Source organism: Zalophus californianus, chromosome 16, assembly GCF_009762305.2.
Source record: "Zalophus californianus isolate mZalCal1 chromosome 16, mZalCal1.pri.v2, whole genome shotgun sequence".
NCBI lineage: Eukaryota > Metazoa > Chordata > Mammalia > Carnivora > Otariidae > Zalophus > Zalophus californianus.
Window position 1 is genome coordinate 11,983,508 of NC_045610.1, and position 19,003 is coordinate 12,002,510.

Genomic DNA, 19,003 nt, shown 5'->3' on the forward strand with positions numbered 1-19,003 from the left:
TATTCACTTTTCCAGGATAGAGCACAAGTTCCTGTGGCTTTTGCTTCAGAAGGGACATTTCTAAGAGAACAGACTCAAAAGCATCCTCTGATGCGTTGGAGAAGCCCCCTCCAGCCTATGAATTTGGCAGTCCTAGGCTGATTGGTTTTTATGATGGACTTATTTGTGTCCACTGTGTCCCCTAGAAGAATTTGAGACATCTTCAAGAAACACACAAACACAATGGGAACAGAGTGAAAAGAAGACAAAACCAGGGGAGGTTTTTTTCTTTTTTTTTTTAATTTAAATTCAGTAGCTAACATATAGTACCTCATTAGTTTTTAAGCCAGGGGAGTTCTAATATCATAAACACAGTTCTCTACATGAAGTAGAGCTTTTCTGCCACCGAGTCCTGAGTAGGCCTCTCCTGCCTCATCTGATCAGGTGGCCCTGAGTCTGGTACAGAGAGAGAGGGTGATCTCGTTCCAGGCTGTTTGCCTTGGAGTGATGATTTCATTCCTAATTGAAGCCACAGCCCTCACTGAGCACCTCTAACATAGAGACCAAAGGTCTGTGCGTGCGTGTGTGGTAGGACTGGAGCAGGAGAGGATACACAGAGGGAGATATGATAAAAAACAGTGAAGCGTCAGCCTCTGGGTAGAGCCTGGCAGACACTAGGCACACGCACCGGGGGGGACGCATAACTGAGCCCTGGAAACCATGCTAGCCTGTGGCCAGCGTGTCCAAGGTGGTAGGCAGCACAGTGGGGGTCACCTGCCTGAGCAAGGTGTGGCCAGCATGCAAGGCCACGGGCCACACGGAGCTGTCAGAACCGAGGGGGTGGGGAGATCGGCCTGCCACCCCGGCTTGGAGCCAGGGACCTTTGCACAGCTCTGTGTCTGTGCTAGACCCCACAGCCATTCTTAGAGACATAGGCTGCCTGGGCCCCTCATTTACTTCTTCAGGGACAGGCTGGGGTTCGGGTCCCCATGTGTGGGTGGCCTTCGAGCAGGACTCCTGGAGACCACATCCACGCCAGTTCCAAATTGGGAGGATCCAGCCATGTGTCCTTGTGCCTACTAATCCTGCAAAAAAGGATACTGTCCGTACAAACTACCCTGAATGTGGCCTTGGCAGCTGGTGGTGGTACCTGCCTCTGCCCACACAGAGCCTCCCTCCTCCGCCCTGTCCCCCACTAGAGCTCCAGTCTCCAACTTCCCAGAAACAAGCCCAACTAACAGCTAACCCAGTATCTCACCTGCCTTACTGCAGTGGTTTTTTTGTTCTTTTAAACAACGTATATTAATTGCTTTGCCTTATTTCCTGTAGTGTAGAAACCCTGAGTCTTTCTAAAACCCCCGAGTACAAATTCTTTACTTGGAAACTTTTTGTACTATTGAGTGAGACTGAAGAGCTTCCAGACTCTCCCTCATGTTTGGGTGGCAGTGGGATGCGTTGTAGGGAGGATTTCACAATTCTCTGGAAAGAACACACCTGAGCTTTTCAGAAACGGTTCCTGTTGCATCATAAAATCAGACTCGTGGGTTTCCTTTGTGGAATTGGGGCTTGGTCTCCTGGGACTCTGGATGCCTAGATTAACAATCCCAGATTCGTTACCCATCGAAGAGAACTCTGAGAGGCATCGTGAGCCAGCCTGCCCGGAGACTGCCAGTGCTCTGCGTCCCCCCCCCCACCCTCTAGCCTCTCCATATGCAGGGTGCAGCCAGAGGACCGAATGTAAGCCCCAACCAGAGCAGCAGTAGGTCAGTAGGAGTGCCCTGCTGCCGAAGCCCAGTTTGGGCCTGGGAGCAGTAGGGTGCCCTACTCAGGCCTGGAGGACCCCCCCCCCCCAGACACAGCAAGCCCAAAGCCACAAAGATCACTGGCTGTGGCCGGGGGAGGGGGGCCATCGAGGGACAGCGGACAACTCCCCCAGCGTTCATGTCCAAATCTGCCACTTCTGGTACTCAGCATGCCAGTTTCTCTTCAGACTCTGAAGATGGGCCGGGCACGTCTCCCCGATTGCCTCAGCCGAGCCAGCCCTGTGGGCGCTGGTCTGTACGGGGAGGGTGGTCCCGTGCCAGCTTCCTCTTTTTTTGTCTTCACATCTTTTTCCTTCTGTTCCCCTCGCCCAACATCCTCCTCTTCAGACCCTTGGACCAGTCTTCAGCTTTGGATCATTGCCCAAGAAGATGCTAAAACCATGGCGTGGCAGAGGCCACAGTCTCTTAGGGATCAGCTGGGTCCGTCCTCATTTGATGGATGAGAACACTGAGGCCTCCCAGGGGTCTGGTGACGTGCCCAAAGCCATGGGGCAGTGACAGAGTCCATTGCTCTCTTCCCTGGCTAAGGCCTCTCCCTTCCCTTCCATCGGCATGGCCGGGGGCGTTCCCTCTCCCCCGCTCCCTGTTTCCGCAGTTCCTGTTTGGGGAGCAGTGTGCGTGTTTAGTCTGTGTCTGGTAGCACCCACATTATTAGAAGGAACTTTACCCTGGCAGAATACTCAAGGCATTGACTTATCAGGGCGGGAGGTTTATATAGCTAAGGTATTGTGTCCAACCACAAGCAAGTCAACCCTTGCCCTGTGTTATATAAGCTTTACTGTTAGCTGCAGGGAGATTCCTGCCCGGAGGCCAAGTGCCTTTTGTACTGGAAGGAGTCAAGGCCAGCCGTGTCCAATATCCCTGGGTTTCGGAATTAGAAAACAGAACCCCTGACCTGGAAGTTAAGGGGTTCAGAGTCCTGAGTGGTGAAAACTAAATATGACCTAGCCATCACCCTATTTCACAGATAAGGAAACTGAGGCCAAGACTTGTCCAAGTTCCGTCCCCATCCCTCCTCTGCCTCTTCACCCGAAGCCCTGAGCTTTCTTAGGATAGGAGAGGTTCCAGGGCTCTTGAGTGAAGAAGCAAGTCCAGAGAAAAGTGATTTGCTCGGAAAGTGATCTGACAAGCCCAGCCAGAGGGACCCATCACCCAGTGCCCTAGCTCCCGGGGCTTCGCCTGGAGGATGCGCTTCCATAAGCACACTCTTTATTTGGAGATGTCTAAGAGGAGGAAGAAAAGTGTTCCCATGATCCAGTTTTTGGGAAAAAAAAAAATTTTTTTTTTGAGGGGGTGAGGAATTTCTCAAATGTCAATGTTTATTTTCTGAGTGTGCTGGCTTTCGAGATTAATCCTCAAAGAAGAAAACTGGAGCATGATACCTAGCCTCGAGGGGATGACTTTGGAACAGGAACAAAAATATTATAAGCCAGATCTGAAGGTTGAAGGCCTGTGACCCCTTCATGGCATTTTTTCAAGCTCCTGCCACACATTGGAAAGCTCTGCCCCTCGAACCTCCATTTCTCCTTGATAGGTTAATGTTGGGTAGGTATAAAAAAGCCCAGCGCACGCTCCCAACCCACCCTGGTTGGGCGTTTGTTTCTGTTTGGAGATGCCGCTAACTTTCCAACTTTCCACGCTAACTTGGCGTGGCACGCATCGTCCCAGATGCCAGATATTCTGACTTAGAGAAGCATCAAGATAATGAAAATTGGCATCTCCTGTCCCAGGAACATGTCAAGACAGAAGTCCTGCCAGCGAGCGTGAAATTAGCAGGTCGCGCCCTGCGTGCCCTACTGCTTTCTTTTTGATGGGGGGAGGTGGGTGCTGCCTTGGGTGCTTGTTAGCACATCCACTCCAGGCATCTGTGCCCTCTGGAGGGAGAATCACATGTTCCTTGTCCCTAGGAGCCCTTTCAGGGTGATTTGAACTCCTTGACATTTTTTCCATTGCAACGTTAAGTTCCCAGGAAGTCAAAGAAATAATAATGGCAACGTAAATAGAATCTTCCTAATCTGATCTGAGTGGTTGGGCCTGCACCTTAACGAAGATGCCTGTGGGCTGCCCACACTGGGTCTCTAGTTAGGCCCAGTATACATGAAGCTGCTCCAGGTGCCTGGAGCAAGGGGACAGCCAGCCTCACCAGCTGTGTGTGCGCACAGAGCCCCTCCAGGATCGCAGACCCCTGCACAGTGTGCTCTGGCAGGCTTAGAAGTCCTTGCTCTTCCTCACACCCCAAACCCCATCAGCAGCAGGTTTCCGCCTCCAGGAGCGGCTTGTCCCCATCAGGGCAGGGCTGGCGATGGGAAATCTTTGTTCTTTTCCTTTGTTAAGGTCATGTTATTTTTTAGATTTGGCAAACACTAAGGCAGTCCTCTGATTGCTTATTTTAACTGTATTCTTACCCTAGATTGTGACGCTGGGGGGAAACCAGCTATAGACACAGTGCTGGCGAACTTTCTGGAAATAGTGAACTTGTGAGCCACTCTTGCATTCTAGCCAAATGCAGGTTTCAGAATCACTCCCCCACACAGCCCCCGCCCCAAGCCTGGACACGGGTGAGCCAGGCATGGAGACGGCTCAGGAGCCCATGAGGCTTGTCTTTGTTGGCTCAGGACCCACTCACCCCCCTGGCCACTGCTCCCCAGTACTCTGTTCTTTCCCTGAAGTCTTTTTCTTTGGCCCCCGAAACCCAGCCAGCCATTGAGAGCTGGGAAGACGGGGTGAAACTAAAGGAGCCACCGCATTCCAGGCCCGCTTCGTGATTCTTCCCTGAAGAGACACAAAGCCCACTAAAGCCCTGCCGTCGCTTTGGTCATCAAAGCTCTAGCTTATGCCCGTTTCTGTTGGCAGTGAGATGGGCCTGCCTGCTGTAAGCCAGGCCCTACCCAGGCCCCGGCTCTCCCCTCCTCCCACTCAGAGAGATACACCAGGACACGGTCTGAAACACTTTCAGTGCCCGCCTGACCACCTGCACCCCCGCTCTGGGCGGACTGCCACCTGGCATCCCCAGTGGCATTGGAGGAGGGGCCCCTGGTATCTCCTCTGGTCACCTCCAGAGGCGAGGCCCGACAGCGGGTAGGCAGGACTCTTAAAAGGGTCCTAACCCGATGAGCTCAAGTTCAAGTTTAAAACCAGCCTGAAGGACCAGCACATTCCTGAGATGAGAAGGGACTTTGCAGCCCTGGGCTGAGAGTAGTCAAAAAGTTATCCATTTCAAGAACGCGTACCGCTGCCCTCCCATCCCCAACCCCCGGCACCTGCCGGTCAGCCCTGCTTCTTAGAACTGGCCACCTCATCGCTTCCCTCACCTGCCATTTCATATGTGGCTGCCTTGTGTTGCCCGCACCTGCTGTGCCAACGCGTTTTTTTGCTCTGTGTACGTTTTGGTTTCGTTTGGGGGTTGCTTTTGACGATTTCCTTTGTTCGGTGTTCTGTCTCCCCTCGCCTGGCTATGGGGCTGCCTGACCCGCTGCTTGCCGCCTCCATAGATCCCCGTTGCGCAGCCCTCTGTCATGGACGACATTGAAGTGTGGCTCAGGACGGACCTGGTGAGACTCGACTTTTCTCTTTCGCGTGCGGGCTGTGGCCAGGCAGAGCGCTTCTGACGACGGGCCCCAGGGCCACCGGCTGCTCCCGCCACAGGATGGCGGAGGGGGGTGGCGAGCCAGCTCTGCTCACTTGCCCTCCTGCCCACCCTGGGCTGTGGCTGCCCCAGGGCACCTGCTCCGGGCACAGCCCCTGAACCCCGGCCACCCCGAGGCCGCGGCAGGCAGGGCTCTGGCTAGCTCCGGAGCACACACTTGTCCCCCAGTTACTTTACTGTAGCAGCTGTGTGTGTGCTTGGGTTTTTTTGGTTTTTGTTTGTTTGTTTTTTGGTTTTTTGGTTCTTTTTGCTTTGGGTTTTTTGGATCCCAGTGGGGTTTATTTTTAATTTTTTTTCCTTTCCACTGTGAAATTATGCGGACATGAGTTGGGTGTTTTGTTTTTCAATTTACTGCCATTCCCACTTCCCCAGCATCTTCTGGTAGCTTGGATTTGAAAGAACCCTTGCCCTAGAGACTATTCTCTTTATCCACAGAGCTAGGACAGGAAGGTGAGGACATCATGCATCTGCAAGTGGTAGCAGGTCCCAAGAAAGGAGGGCTGCTGTGGCTGGTCCCTCTCTGCTGCTTATGAAGCACATCTACTGGCAGTGGCTGTGTGGGAGGCAGAATGGGGTTTGTTGGCCAGGGGCTGATGAAGAAATGCACTCTGGGAGGGGAAGCGGCCTGCCCAAGGGCATGGGCTGGGCAGAGTCTCCCTTAGTCCTGGAGACACCTCATCTCTACCTCCTCGCTGCTCCCTCTTCAGGGGACCCTGTCCCCAGAACAGAGCATCTTTAACCACAGGGTTGGCCTGGCTGGCAGGCGGCTGCAGGCTCGGCCCCCTTCTACATTAAGGTACAGCCCCCTAAGGGGACACCTCCACACAAGGCCAGGCTCTCTGAAGACACTCATTGCCCGGCAAGGCAGACATCCGGGTGCCGTGCCAGGGGAGGAAGAAAATGCCACCTGGCCTCTTTCCCAATGGAATGCCTGGAAAAGAAATAGCTCCTCTCACAGAAAGAAACAAAGCAGGAAGGACCAAGGCACTCAGCTCACAAGGCGGGGGGGCGGCCCAGGGTTCAGAAACAGGGAGGGACCCTTCCAGCAACGCTGAACAGCAGGTCATGGCAGAGCCAGGAAGGAAGCCAGGTCTCCTGGCTGAGCCCAAGGCCTTGTCCACTTCCCCGTCCAGCTCCCTTCCCTGTTCCCAGCGACCACTGCGTTCTCCAAACAAACTGCATTGTTATGAGCTCTTAGAGCGTCCATGGCTTCTCAGAAACCGGCAGCAGGTGACCAAATCTGGGCCAGGGGAGGCTGCGTTGACATAGCTTCTGGTGGGACGGCACTCAGCAGCCAAAGACTGCCTGGTATCAGCCCCGTGCCCGGGGCTTCATGGCTCCGTCCCTTCCAGGCCTCATGCAGTTCCCAGCTGTTGGCACGGACAGTGTGTTCCCAGAACCATGCATCTGCTGAGCGAATGGGCACCTGAGGGGGCCCTGGGCACGCTTTGGGCTCAGCTTCCCTGAGGCCCCTGCTCTGGGAGAGTTTCCATGGCTGGGCAGTGGCCTGCTGTGGTTCTGTCCGGAGCCCAACCCAGGGAACCAGCCTGTGCCTTTTTTTTTTTTTTTGGCCCTTCTGGAGGATCAAAGCCGAGAACTACTCGGTTTGGGGGTTTTGTTTTGTCTTGTTTTTGCTTTTTGAAAAACAAGGATTCCGGGTCTCCACAAGCAGTACTTGACTACTGCAGAACCCCAGGAAGGGGAGGTGAGAGGGTTTGCTCAGACAGTGTGGCCAGGGTGGGGCCCTAATGCTGCTCTCCTTGCTCCTCCCGCAGAAGGGCGATGACCTGGAGGAAGGCGTCACGAGTGAAGGTACGACTTGGCCAGCACCTTTCCAGCTCTCCACCTTCCGCTGGCTCCTCCTGCCCGGGGGTCTTGGGGTGCACAGGGACTGGTACCCCCTCCTCCTCAGGGCCTCTACTGCCAGAGCATCTCCTGGTGCCCATCCTTGCTTGGCCTGGCCTTCTCTGCTGGGGGCTTCTCTGCTCTGCCCCAGCCAGGCCCTGTGCTGACCAGGGAAGTGGCGGAAAGAACGTAGCACTTCAAGAAGGTCACAGAGCTAGTGATGAGTAGGTCCAGGCGGCCACCTGAGGTCAGCGTGGTCCCCAGATCTGCAGTCCTAACCAGTTTGTCCCTCCCCCCAAATTCTCAGTCCAGCAGAGAGACGAGATACACGCCATGTCCACGGGGCACGGAGGGCACTTCTCAGGCCTGGCGTCCTGTGACCTCATTTCTGGGGATGCCAGGGGATGATAGGTCGGGTCCTGTCATGCTCCTCCTGTGTCACCCCCACCCCCACCCCACTCTCCTCTGCACCGCCAGACCATCTGCTCAGCCCCCCTCCGCTGGCAGAACCTTGCGTGGTGGATGAGAGTTGGTGGGGGGATGTTCTCTGTCAAGTTTAAGTAGGAACTTGCCCCTCCGGCTTGCCCTGTGCTGCTGGGGAGAATGGAAAAGCTCCAGTTTGAAGGTGGGGCAGGAATCCTCACTCCCCCTTCCCCCAGTACCACCTGCTGGCAGCCAGGCTTCCCGCTTGCCTGGGAGGCAGCAGAGGAGGGAATCCAGGCGGGGTCTTGGGGCAGCAGAGGGCAGGCAGCCCAGGCCAGGGTGCTGAGGGTGGGAATTTGCACGGGGGCGGGGCACGACCCCTGTTGACACAAGTGAAGGGGGCTCCAAGGGGAGCAGGTGGGACGTGGTCATTTGAGCCTCGCTGCGGGCCTAACCCCCTACCAATCCTGGCCCTTGCCCGGGTTTTGTATTGCAGAATTCGATAAGTTCCTGGAAGAAAGAGCCAAAGCTGCCGAAATGGTCCCCAGCCTCCCCTCGCCCCCAGGGGACGCCCCAGCCCCAGCCTCAAACCCCTCCGGCCGGAAGAAGCCGGAGCGATCAGAGGACGCCCTCTTTGCCCTGTGAGCTGGTCTGCGGTTCGGCTCCCCAGACGGCAGGTCACCTCCTGTTCCCCCCCTCCCCCCGGTCCAAACGAGGCACTGGCCCTCCGCCCCCCATCTGCAGTCCCCTCTTGGTCCTGTACTGCTGCGTCTCCATGGAAGCACCCCTGTGTTTGCTCCCAGGCCTCCCATGTGGCAGGACCAACTTTAGCCACCTTCTTCCGTCTGGGTGGTGGGACAGCCCCGTTGCAACCAGAGGCTCTTGCCCCCACCCCCGCCCCTCGTGCCCATAGGCTCCCTCTGCCCATATGTCCTCCCCGGAAGGGCAGGCCATGGGACCGTTTCCCGAGGAGACACCTGGACTGTCTTTTCTCCGGTCCCCCCCCCCACAGAGAAGGGGCTCAGACCCCAGCCCCTTCCCCCGTGTGCCCCACCCCTGCCTGCCTCGGCGGGTCTTCTTGGACCGGCCTACCTTCCCGTGCCCCTGTTCAGAAAGGGCTTGTCTGCACCCGTGGACTTGGTCTCCCTCCCTGGAATGCTGCTCCCTGATGTGGGTCACCCTGCGGCACTGGGCGTGCTCGGCACTTGCGAAGGCTCTGTGCGCGCCTGTGTGTGAGGCCGCCTGTCCGCTTGACCCTCTCTCCGTCACTAAGCTGCTAGGCCGAGCGCCCGCCCAAGCCGGCTCAGAGCCTGGGACCAAGGGGTCCCTGCAGGCTCCTGGCATGCTGAGGGAGAGCCAAGGGCAGTTGCAAGGATGGCACGTGCCCCGCGGATGGTAGTTGAGAGGCACACGGCTTAGCCCCCACAGAGCTACACTACCGGAAACCAAACTGCCCCATGGCCGCCGCACGCTGCCCTCACATGGTCGGCCCCGTCTGGGGAGGAGTTGCTCTGGCTTGCTTGGGAAGGCTCGGTGGGTGTGTGAGCCATCGTGCGGCCAGCCCTTCCCGCCTGGCGGTTGGAGCAGGGAGCTCGTCGACACAGGCTGACACCAGTGCCTCGGGCTCTGGGAGAAGCATTTGGGACCGGGCCCTGGACACCTCCAATGGAGAGCGAGGCGCCACCCGGCCCAGAACCCCATGCCCAGTCGTGCGCCTCAGCTTCCCCGTGAGAGGCCTGGGGCCTGGCTGGGGGCCCGTCTGGCAGGACCAGCTGGGGAGGTCACACTCCAGGTCCTCGGAGGACATGCAGGAAGCGCCTTTCAGAGCTCAGCCAGCCTGACTCCAGCCCTGCCCTCCACTCTCCCCCCCCCGACCCCTGCCCCTCAGTCTGCCTGCACACCTCTCCTCGACGTGGTTCACAGGCAGAGCCCCGAGGCCTGCCTGGATGTTCAGAGGTCTGAAGTCCGCTGGCTTGACATGAGCTGCAGAGAAGGTGGCTGGGATGGTCCAGCTGGACCCAGCGACCCAGCTGTTGGCCCTGTGGCGCAGTCCCAAGCACTAGTCTCTGTGAGGGCCAGGGGCCCCCCTTTGTAGCTGGGCCTTGGGGGTCAGGCCTGCGGCAGTCGTGACCCCACAACCGCCAAGCCCAGCATCCTCTGAGGGAAGAGCCAGCCTCCCTGCCTTGTAGAGAGGGAAGTCCCCACGAGAAAGGGGTCCTGAGGGGACAGGAGGCTCCTGGCATGAGTGAAGCCGAGGCCTGCGTCTGCCTGGGGAGACCCCAGCACAGTTGCTCTCGACCCATGGTCCAGAGCTGCCCCCCAACTCCAGGCTGGCCTTGGAAAGACCAGGCCAGCCCTGGGCAGCAGGTGGTGGTGAACCCTGGGAGCTGATAGGAAGGTGCTGGCCCACGCAGGGAAGTGTCTCCTGCCTTCCTGGCCTGGAGCTGCCCCTCCTGCTGTCACCCACACACGTCAGGCCCAGAGGCAACCTGCCCCTACCTGGAGGCTGAGGGGGGGACACTTGCTTGAGGCCTGCCCAAAAAGCCAGGTAGGGGCCCAGGTGGCCTTAAGGGGGTGTTGCTCAGCCCTTCCTGTCCCCAGGGACCACATGACTGCTAGCTGCCTTCCATCTGGGGAGCACAGCCCCGGGGCTACATGCTTAGGGAGGGGAGCCAGAGCTGTGGCAGGCAAGCTGGCCAGTGCCTACACCCCAGGAGAGTGAGACCCTCGCGAGCCACCAGCCTCTGCACAAGTGTTAGAAATCACAGATACGGTATGTACTTAATTACACTAAATTATTGCTGGGATTCCTTATAAGCACTAATTATACCTGATTATAGGTTAAAATATTTATTTTGTCAAAATATTTTCTTGGGGATGTGTTGAACCTTTTCTGTGTTCATTGTGTGCTAAGATGAGAAAACTAACCATTGCTTCCTGCCTGCCTTTGGGGCCAGCAGGCAGCAGTGACCCAGGGCACGGGTGGGCTTCTGACCGGCCTGCCCCAAAGAGGTCCCTGTCCGGGAGCCCAAGGCACCAAGCAGGCCGACTGGGGCCAGGCCAAGAGGTGACCCACCTGCTTAGCACGCACGGGACAAGGGCTTTCTGAGCTGACAGGGCATGTTGCTGGCGTGGGTCAGAGGGAAGGGTGACTGTAGGTCCGTTGTCTGTCCTCCTGTCTTTGTTTGTCAGCCCCATCAGTGTGAGCGACCACACTGTCTGCCTTGGCTCACTGCCCTTCCCTTGCTCACCCAGGGGTCCAGAGCAAGGGAGCCTGGGGAGGTGTGGGGCCTGCACTGTCACTCAAGGCCCCCACCTGGGCGACTGGTGGCAAGGGCTCTGGATGGCCCCGGGGGCAGCAGGTACCTGGACGACTCCAGCATCGTGGGGTGGACGGCGGCTTGGTCTCCCACACACCTGCTCCTCCTCTTCCTTCCTGCCAGCCACCCCCACTCTGCCTCCACGTACACCCGTTTCTAACCCAGGCTGGCCCAGCCTTCTGGATGGTTTGAGGGGGGCTGTGGGCTTGCTGGGGAAAAGCTCCATGCAGGAGGCTTGCGTTCTCAGCTTGGCCTCCGTGGCTCAGGGCGTGTGTGCATCCAGAAGACGCCCCTTGCGGTGCCCGCCTTTCCCAGTGCCCACCTCCTGCCCTCCCTGTGCAGGGGGTTCCACGCCGGGCTTCCCCTGCAGCCAGCAGCCCCTGGGGACGGCTGTCCACCCCAGAGTTCCACTCCTCTCGTGTGGGGAACGGGGGGTGGAGATTTATTTCCTAAAGTTTGCACTTAATTTGCGAGGGTCTCAGGATCGTTGGGGGCTACCGCGGAGAGAACTGTGTCACGTCTGTTGTCCAGCTGTCCCCGGAGTCTGACGTTTTGTTGCTGTTGTGCGTTTCTGCGGGCAGAGCCAGGTCTGGAGGGCGGGTCAGTGCCCTCAAGGCTGAGCACGTCCATCCACCCACTGGCTCTCCTTCCAGATGTTGTCTCTCTAGTTTGGGTTCTTGCATGTAAAATACTCCACAATAAAGAAACGAACAAACTGTTCCTCTGTGATCTCTGTGGAGTCGGCTGCGACGGTCCAAAGGGCCTGCCCGTTCTGGCCCCCTGCTTTCTCTAAGCAGGGGGCCACCTGGGGGTGGGGCCTCTAGAAGGAGCAGCATGGGCAGCTTGCCCCACTCCCCGCCCCCCTCAAGTGTGCCCAGGCTGCGGGAGCAGGGCCAGGGGAGTCTGGGCTAGAGGAAAATCCCCATGCTGGTCCCGGTCCGGCTATCCTGGGGCACAGCCTGGTTTCGGGGTGTTGGTTGTAGCAGCTGGAAAGCTGCCACGGCCTCTGCCTGAGAGCTCTCCCAGGGCCTGTGCTGCCTCCTGGGTCTCCTCCTGGGTCCCAGGCACTCGGCCCCACCGCCTCAGCCCCCCTCAGCCGGGCTGCCCGAACTTGGCTGGGCATCCTCCGAATTATCTGTACAGCTTGTGCTGGGCACTGAATTTGAGACGTGCTGTTCTAAGAACCCCCCTCCCCGCCTCCCAGTCTTAGAAACAGCTTTCTCGAGATAGGATTCACATAGCGTAAAATGCACCCATTTAAGGTACACGATTTAAGTAGCTTTTATTTTTATTTTTTGCTTTTCTTAAGTAGGCTCCACACCCAGCACGGAGCCCAGTGTGAGCCTCACGACCCTGAGATCAAGAGTCCAAAGCTTCACCGACTGAGCCACCCAGGTGCTCCTGGGTAGTTTTTAGTTTTTCACAGAGTTGTGCAACAATCACCACAATCAACTTTAGAGCATTTCATCAGTAATCGCTCCCCCATCTCCCCACACCCTCCAACCCACTCTCCCTTTTAAAAAGGTTTCTGGGGGCGCCTGGCTGGCTCAGTCTATGGAACATGCGACTTGATCTTGGGGCCATGAGTTCGAGCCCCACGTTGGGTGTGGAGATAAACTTTAAAAATTTAAAAGGTTTCTGTCCTCTCCACCTGTCCTGCGAGCTGGCCACCCTGGGGTTGCTGCCAGACCCCATGGTCCTCTGGGATGCAGGCCTCAGCAGGCCCAGAGGCGCAGGGGTCCTTGAGGGGCGCATTGTGGGGGCTACATGGTGCCTGTGTCTTCAGTGGCTCAGAGGAGGCTGGGAGCCCTTTAATCCTTACAGGTTCCATGATTCGAGGATGGACCTCAAGCGTGGTGGGCTCAAAGCCCCCAGGTGAGCCTGGAAAAATTGCAGGGACATCTACCTAACCTGTCATGTGCAGGTGAAGAGACAGGGCTGGGAAGACCCACTTCCCTAAGTTTTCTCAAGGCTTGGCAATGGGGTCAGTGCTCCAACCCAGACCTTCGGCCTCCTAGGCCAGGGCCATGGAGGGGTGGGCAGCAGGGGAGGCCATCCCATCCACCTGGAACACCAGCCCTGTGGGGAGATAACTCAGGAGGGGGCTGCCCTGCCTCATGATAGGAGGCAGGTGGGACCCTGATTGGGGGCCACATTGGGACCATCACCAGCCCAGGTGATGCAGCAGCACCCAGCTCCCTTGAGCCTGTTGCCTCGATGGCGTCTAGGGACCTCTGTGAAGGCTATGCCTGTTTCTGGCCAGTCTGAATGAGATAGAGGCTCCCATAGCAGGGGGAGTGTGGGAGTGGGCCTCTGAAGTGTGGGAGACTCCCCAGTCCCCAGTCCCGGTGAATAGAAGGCATGGATCCTGAGCCCATTCTCTGCCCCTGGCCCTGTTCGAGGCACCGTGGGTGCCAAAAGAGGCCTGAGCTCTGTTCTTGCCCTGTGGACTTGCCAGGACACTCGGTCCACTTTCAGCACATGTTTCTGAGAGCCTGCTGTGTGCCGGGTTGGCGCTGGAGGGGAGGGGCTGCTCGAGTCCTCCCCTCAGAGAGCTCACGGCCTGGTTCAGTTCCCAGAATCAAGGACACTCTGCAGCCAGGAAGCACTGGAGCCCTCTTCCAGAGATTATGGGTGGGGGAGGTGGCTCTGGGGGAGCAGCCAAGGTCCAGAGTAACTGCCTGCATGAAGTTGCAATGGGCAGGCCAGCCATGGGAGGGAGAGGGTGGTGAGGCAACACTGACCTAAGGATAAGCCTCCTGGGAGGGACCGCAAGATCCCTGGTAGGCACTTGCCAAGATGCATTTCCCCTGTACATTAACAGCTGTTCCTAAAAAGGAGGGGTTCTGTGGAGAGAGATGTTTGGGAAACGCTGAAGTAAAGTTATGTAGTGTCAAGATCTCTTTGTCCAAGATAAAGGTAGTTTGTGGCCCAAATTCCTTGTTTAGAGATGCTGTACTGGAGCTTAAGTTGTGGTAGAAAGATGTTTGATTTAATCAGAAAGAATGTCTTAGCTTATGCAACAAAAGTTCTGATAGTTCAGCTTCAGGCATAGCTGGATCCAGGTGCTTAGGGATTTGGTTAGGAATCTGCTTTCTCTGGGTTGGCTCTTCCATGTGGTTGACTGAAGGCCACCTGCAGCTCCAGGCTGACTTTCCACTAGCAGAGAGAGGGTATTGCTCTCTCAGTAGTTCCAACAAAGTTCCAGAACCCACTCTGAAAAACGAGACTGTTCAGAGGGAAGATGAAATCTCAGGAGGCAGGGCACCTGGCTGGCTCAGTACGTGGAGCTTGTGACTCTTGATCTCAGGGTTGTCAGTTTGAGCCCCACGTTGGGTGTCGAGATTACTTAAAAATAAAGTCTTTAAATTTTTTTTTTTTTTTTTTTTTTTTTTTTTTTTTTTTTAGAAGGCATTAGACGGCCACCGCTGTGTGGGTGGAGAGGCCCAGAGATGGGAGTGCACACTGAGGGGCAGAGACTTGGACAGAGGCAAGCTTCTGGATTCCTCTCTCAGTGCTCCCTCATCAACATTTGGTTGCCTCCCCTCATTGGAGCCTGAGAGGAGCTGCTTTCCAGCGATAGCTGCCTTCTGCAGAGATCTGGAGGGGGCAATGTGGGAACACTGTGGGTCTTATCATGGCTCACAGTCCCCCGGCTCGCTAGTCCCACACTGAAGCACCTGAGGAGAGTCTTTTTCCAGCCCACCTCCTTTCCAAGAAAAAGGTCTCTTTAGGGTCCCCAGGGACCAGAGGTGGGCAGAACAAAAGGACTTGAATAGGCATGAGTCACCCAGAAATTCCAATTTGTTTCTGAGGAGCCCCTGCCCGGTCTTGCCCTCAGAGGAGTCTGGCCAGGGCGTCCAAGCCCAGGCCCTCGGCATCCCAGGACGCAAAATCTCTGCTCTCAGCACTAGGGGGTCAGTGGGATGTTTCTGGAAACCCGAGTGGACTCCTCTGCCTGGCATCTCCTCCCCAACCCCGTGTCCACTCTAAGAGCACCCTACCAGGGGTGGCAGGCTCCCCTGCAGGTGTCTGAACAAGTCACTGCTCCTCTCTGGTGTATACTCCCTTGATCTATAAAGTGGGATCACGGGTGGTAAGCCCAACGCCTGCAGGGGCCTTTTTCTTATACTCGTTTACGAGTGGAGTGGTCCAGGTGTGATACCCGGGGACTGATGGGGACAGCGGGGATGCCCACAACCCTGGCTAAAGGGGCACTCCAGTTGCTGAGCCCAGTGTTGCTCCATACTCCCATTTTCCAAGAAAAGCCAGAAATCCAGCCTTCGGGTCGAATCTTCTGTATTTGACAATTAATTCAAAATCAGAACACATGTAGAGTTGGATTTGGCATGTAGGGGCCAGGGGATGTCTGAGGTCCCCATTCTCCCTGCCGCCAATTCAACCCACCCCATTCTGTGACTCCCCCTCAATCTACACCTGGCCTCAGCCCAGAGAGCCGGTTAACACCCAGGGGACAGATGTCCCCCCTCCTTCTTCATTGCTGTCAGCTTCACCCCTCACAGAGGAGAACTGGTGACCAGCAGATCTTCGGTGGAGTGTCTATTGAATTGACTCATTGATGAACCCGGAGGTAACCACCATGAGTGGCAACGCTGACCCAAAGAAGCTCAGAGAGGGCTAGAAACAATTTGCTCAGCACACAGCAGAGGCCAACCTGGAATGAGAATACAGGGTCATCTAGGCCCAGAATCATCCATGTCAACAGCCATCTGGTTCCATTAGCTCCAGAAGGGGGGAAACTGAGGCTCCAGCCTGGCTCTGTGCTGTTTTGGCCCCCTTGGCCATAACCTGGGCAGGTCCTAGCTTAGCTACCGCAGAAATGAAGGATAATTGGGGGCAGGCGGGGTTGCAAGGGGGCTCCTGGAGTGGCGAGGGGTCTCCGTATGGGAGGCCAAGCCCAGCCTTCCTGCCCGGTGCCAGCAGCCCTGGCAACTCCAGTGCCTGCCCCTCTACCCACCCCTGAGCTCCGCCAAGACGAGTAGCCTTGAAAGAGGCCCTGCCCGCCTCCGGGCTGGACACCCGCCCCAAATGTCTCGGAACGCACAGATGCCTGTCAGTCCCTAAGACGTCTGGGGAGGTAAGGGGGGAGATGCGTGCCCCTATTTCACAGTTGGGTGAGCTGGGCGCGCCTCTGGTCCCGAGAGCCAAGGGCCCACAGGGGCCCCGGCCAGGGGGCGGGGCCGTCCCACGTCAGCCCCGCCCCCATGCCCGGACGCACACCTGGCCGCGGTCCCAGCCAGGTGTCTGGCCTGGAGGCCTGGCCGAGAAGAGCAGGCCCAGCTGGTCCCAGGGGCCCAGGCCCTGCCAGCCCGCACCGCGGTCCCGCCCCACCCCCCGGGTCGAACGGGCGCGGCGCATGTGACCCAGGGCCCGGCTCCCGGGAGTTTCGCGCTGACGCCGCGTCACCCCACTCGGGGCCGGGCGCCCATTGGCTGCGCCGCGGCCCGCGGGGCGGGACTTGTCTGGCTCGGCGCCCCAGCTCCCCTGGGTCTCCGGCCGCTGCCAGGCCCTGGGTGAGGAGCCCACGCCTTGACGAAATCAGGGGCAACAGCGCTGTGAGGTCGTGGGCAAGTCGCTTTACCTCCCCGGGTCTCGGTGTCATCATCTGTCAAATGGGAATAGCAGCCCAGTCCTCCTGGGACTGTTGGGAGGAATATATGGGTTAATTCTGGTAAGCGCTCAAAGGTTGTTGCCGGGGCAGACACACACGGCCTGCCAGCATCACGGTTGGCCAGGCTGGGACCCCTGCCCCCTACTAGGCACACCGGGGCAGAGGGGGCACCTCCACCATGACTTGTGCCCCTCAGTGCCCTGGCACACACTCCTCTCCTTGTATGAGTTCGGATCACCCCGACCAAGAGGGGCCTGGGGGCCTTGTTTGGGGGTCTCAGGCTCTTTAGGGGGAGGAGCCACCAAGAGAAGGTTTCCCTGAAGAACTGTCGCCCCCATCCCATCTTTCCCCACTCTCACGTTGAGAATTGCCCTGGTAATCTGACGCTGCGAAGCAGAATTTTGTCTCTTTGGTTGCAAAGATTTAAAGCACCCCCCCACCCCAACTATGCCCCATGGCCGGGCTTCAGTTTCAATTGGCATTTCTAGTCTGGGCGGCAGGGCCCCTGTTGACTTTGCCTTACCCTCTTTCCCCTCACTCCTGCAGTTATGACATGCATATTTATTGAACCATGCTCTTTACATATATGGTAAACTCGTTTGTAAAGAACAGTGGGGCAGGTCTGCTGTGATGTTGACTCCAACACACCTTACCTGCCTCTGCAGAATGAATGCAGGAAGGGTTATTCTCATTTTCCAATCTAGTAGCTGAGACTCAGAAAAGGGAAGTAAGTGGTTGCAGGTCACACAGCAAAGGGGTGAAAAACCAGACCAGCTTCCCGACTCTGGAAAATGTGGTCTTTAGAGGCTCTACTCAGCACCTGCTCCTCTCCCCACTCCTATTCCTGAGAAGGGCTGTTAGGATTTTCAGGGAAGTCACCAGACTCCCGAGGCCTCCTGGGTGCTTGGCTCCTGCTTGGGCGATAGGGTCTGGGGTAGGGCGACAGGATGAAAGATGGCTGAGGCGAAGCCAGATCCCCCTGTGCTCCCCAGGAGAAGTTCATCTGGATCCCTGCGTGGATCCCAGAGCAGGGCCACTTGGGGGGGGCGGTGGAGATGTGGTTTGGAGACCCCCATGGCTCCTGGTCTGGGTGATTGTCCACAGCGGCCACTTCCAGGAGGGGAACAAAGACAGCTGCCCGTAGAGGCCGAGCCCTTGGAACTGGGGCCTCCCAAGTCCTCCCCTGGCCAAGGCACCTCCCTTTGAAAGTGCACCACTAATTTTACTCCCTCAGAAGGCATGGCCAGACAGGCTATATCTGGAGTCTGAGCAAGACAGTATTTGGGATGGCATGACTCACTGAGGCCCGGGGCTAGGAGAGACTGGGGGGTCTAGACCTCTGATGGGTCTTCTTGGCTGCCCTCCATGAAGGGTACCTTTGTCTGCTTGCATAATTCCAGAGACAGGAACCTCACTGCCTTTCCAGTTTCAAGATACTCAAATGTTCTAGTTTATCTCTATGCACCTCGGTGGGACCCCACCCCTGCCACCTAGCTCTGTACCCAGTCCACAGGGCCCAGGGTTCAGTCTCCAGCCATTTTCCCAGCCAAGCTGCCTCTTCCGACCCAGACCCAGCCTGTCATGATCCAGGGCAACCTGACTCAAGTCTAAAGCACAGCCCACCTCTTCCTTCTGTCCGCCATCCTGGCTGCTCCCAAGGGTTGCACGAAGGTTGAAGTCAGATAGCCCTGGGGCCCAACCCTGTCGTTGTTCCTGAGTAGCTCTGTGCTTGGGCAATTAGAACTCTGGGTCTTCCTGTCTTCCTGGGTACTGAGGCCAGCCTACTTCGGGGGGTGGACTGGGTCCACTGGCTCCCAAACCCCTCTATGGTCACCACAACTGGATCTGGGAAGAAAACCAGATTAAATCAGGAAGGGAAATTCAAGTCTCTTCCAGGCTCCCTTTGGGCTACCCCTTTATCAGGAGACCAATCTAAGGAAACTGGGGGGGGGGGCAGGCTGATCTCACAGGCCCAGCGGCACCCCCCATAATCACTAACATCCCAACCAGCCTGTGGAGAAGCATCACCAAGCTCCACTTACAGATGATGAAATAGGAGGACAGAGTTGGCCCGACAGCACACAGCTATCGCTTGCACAGATCTGTCTCGTTCTAAAGAGCTAAATCTAGGAAGTGAGGTCTGTCCAGACTCCACCCCCCTCCAGCCCCAAGTCCAGAGACCTCTGGGACAGGCCCTGTCCTGGAGCTTTCATTCCACCCAGCCCCCTTGCTTGGTGTTGGGAGAAACCGAGGTCCAGGGAAGGCTCATGGCCTGCCCGAGCGCTCCCGCAGCAGTAGGCCAGACGCTGCTGTGCCAGAGGCTGGATAAAATGAA

The 19,003-nt window shown here is 57.2% G+C and overlaps 1 protein-coding gene and 1 long non-coding RNA gene across 6 annotated transcripts in view; one reads left to right on the forward strand and one right to left on the reverse strand.

Annotated features, from left to right (window-relative positions):
* TOM1L2 (target of myb1 like 2 membrane trafficking protein) overlaps positions 1-8,382 on the forward strand; it is a 115,123-nt gene extending 106,741 nt beyond the window's left edge. For 3 of the 5 annotated variants that reach the window (XM_027625443.2, XM_027625444.2, XM_027625445.2), the window contains 3 exons: positions 5,294-5,353; positions 7,224-7,260; positions 8,213-8,382. In XM_027625443.2, coding sequence (XP_027481244.1) covers positions 5,294-5,353; positions 7,224-7,260; positions 8,213-8,361 — 246 coding nt within the window. In that variant the 3' untranslated portion in view covers positions 8,362-8,382. The remainder of the gene's footprint in view (positions 1-5,293; positions 5,354-7,223; positions 7,261-8,212) is intronic. The other 2 variants (XR_003525225.1, XM_027625446.2) reach the window with 2 other exon arrangements.
* Positions 8,383-15,295: 6,913 nt separating this feature from the next.
* LOC113939030 lies at positions 15,296-18,878 on the reverse strand. The gene is made up of 3 exons (XR_003525106.2): positions 18,292-18,878; positions 16,639-17,597; positions 15,296-15,711 (listed from the first exon to the last, which is right to left on the reverse strand). It is a non-coding gene; the product is annotated as an uncharacterized LOC113939030 (long non-coding RNA).
* Positions 18,879-19,003: the final 125 nt, after the last annotated feature.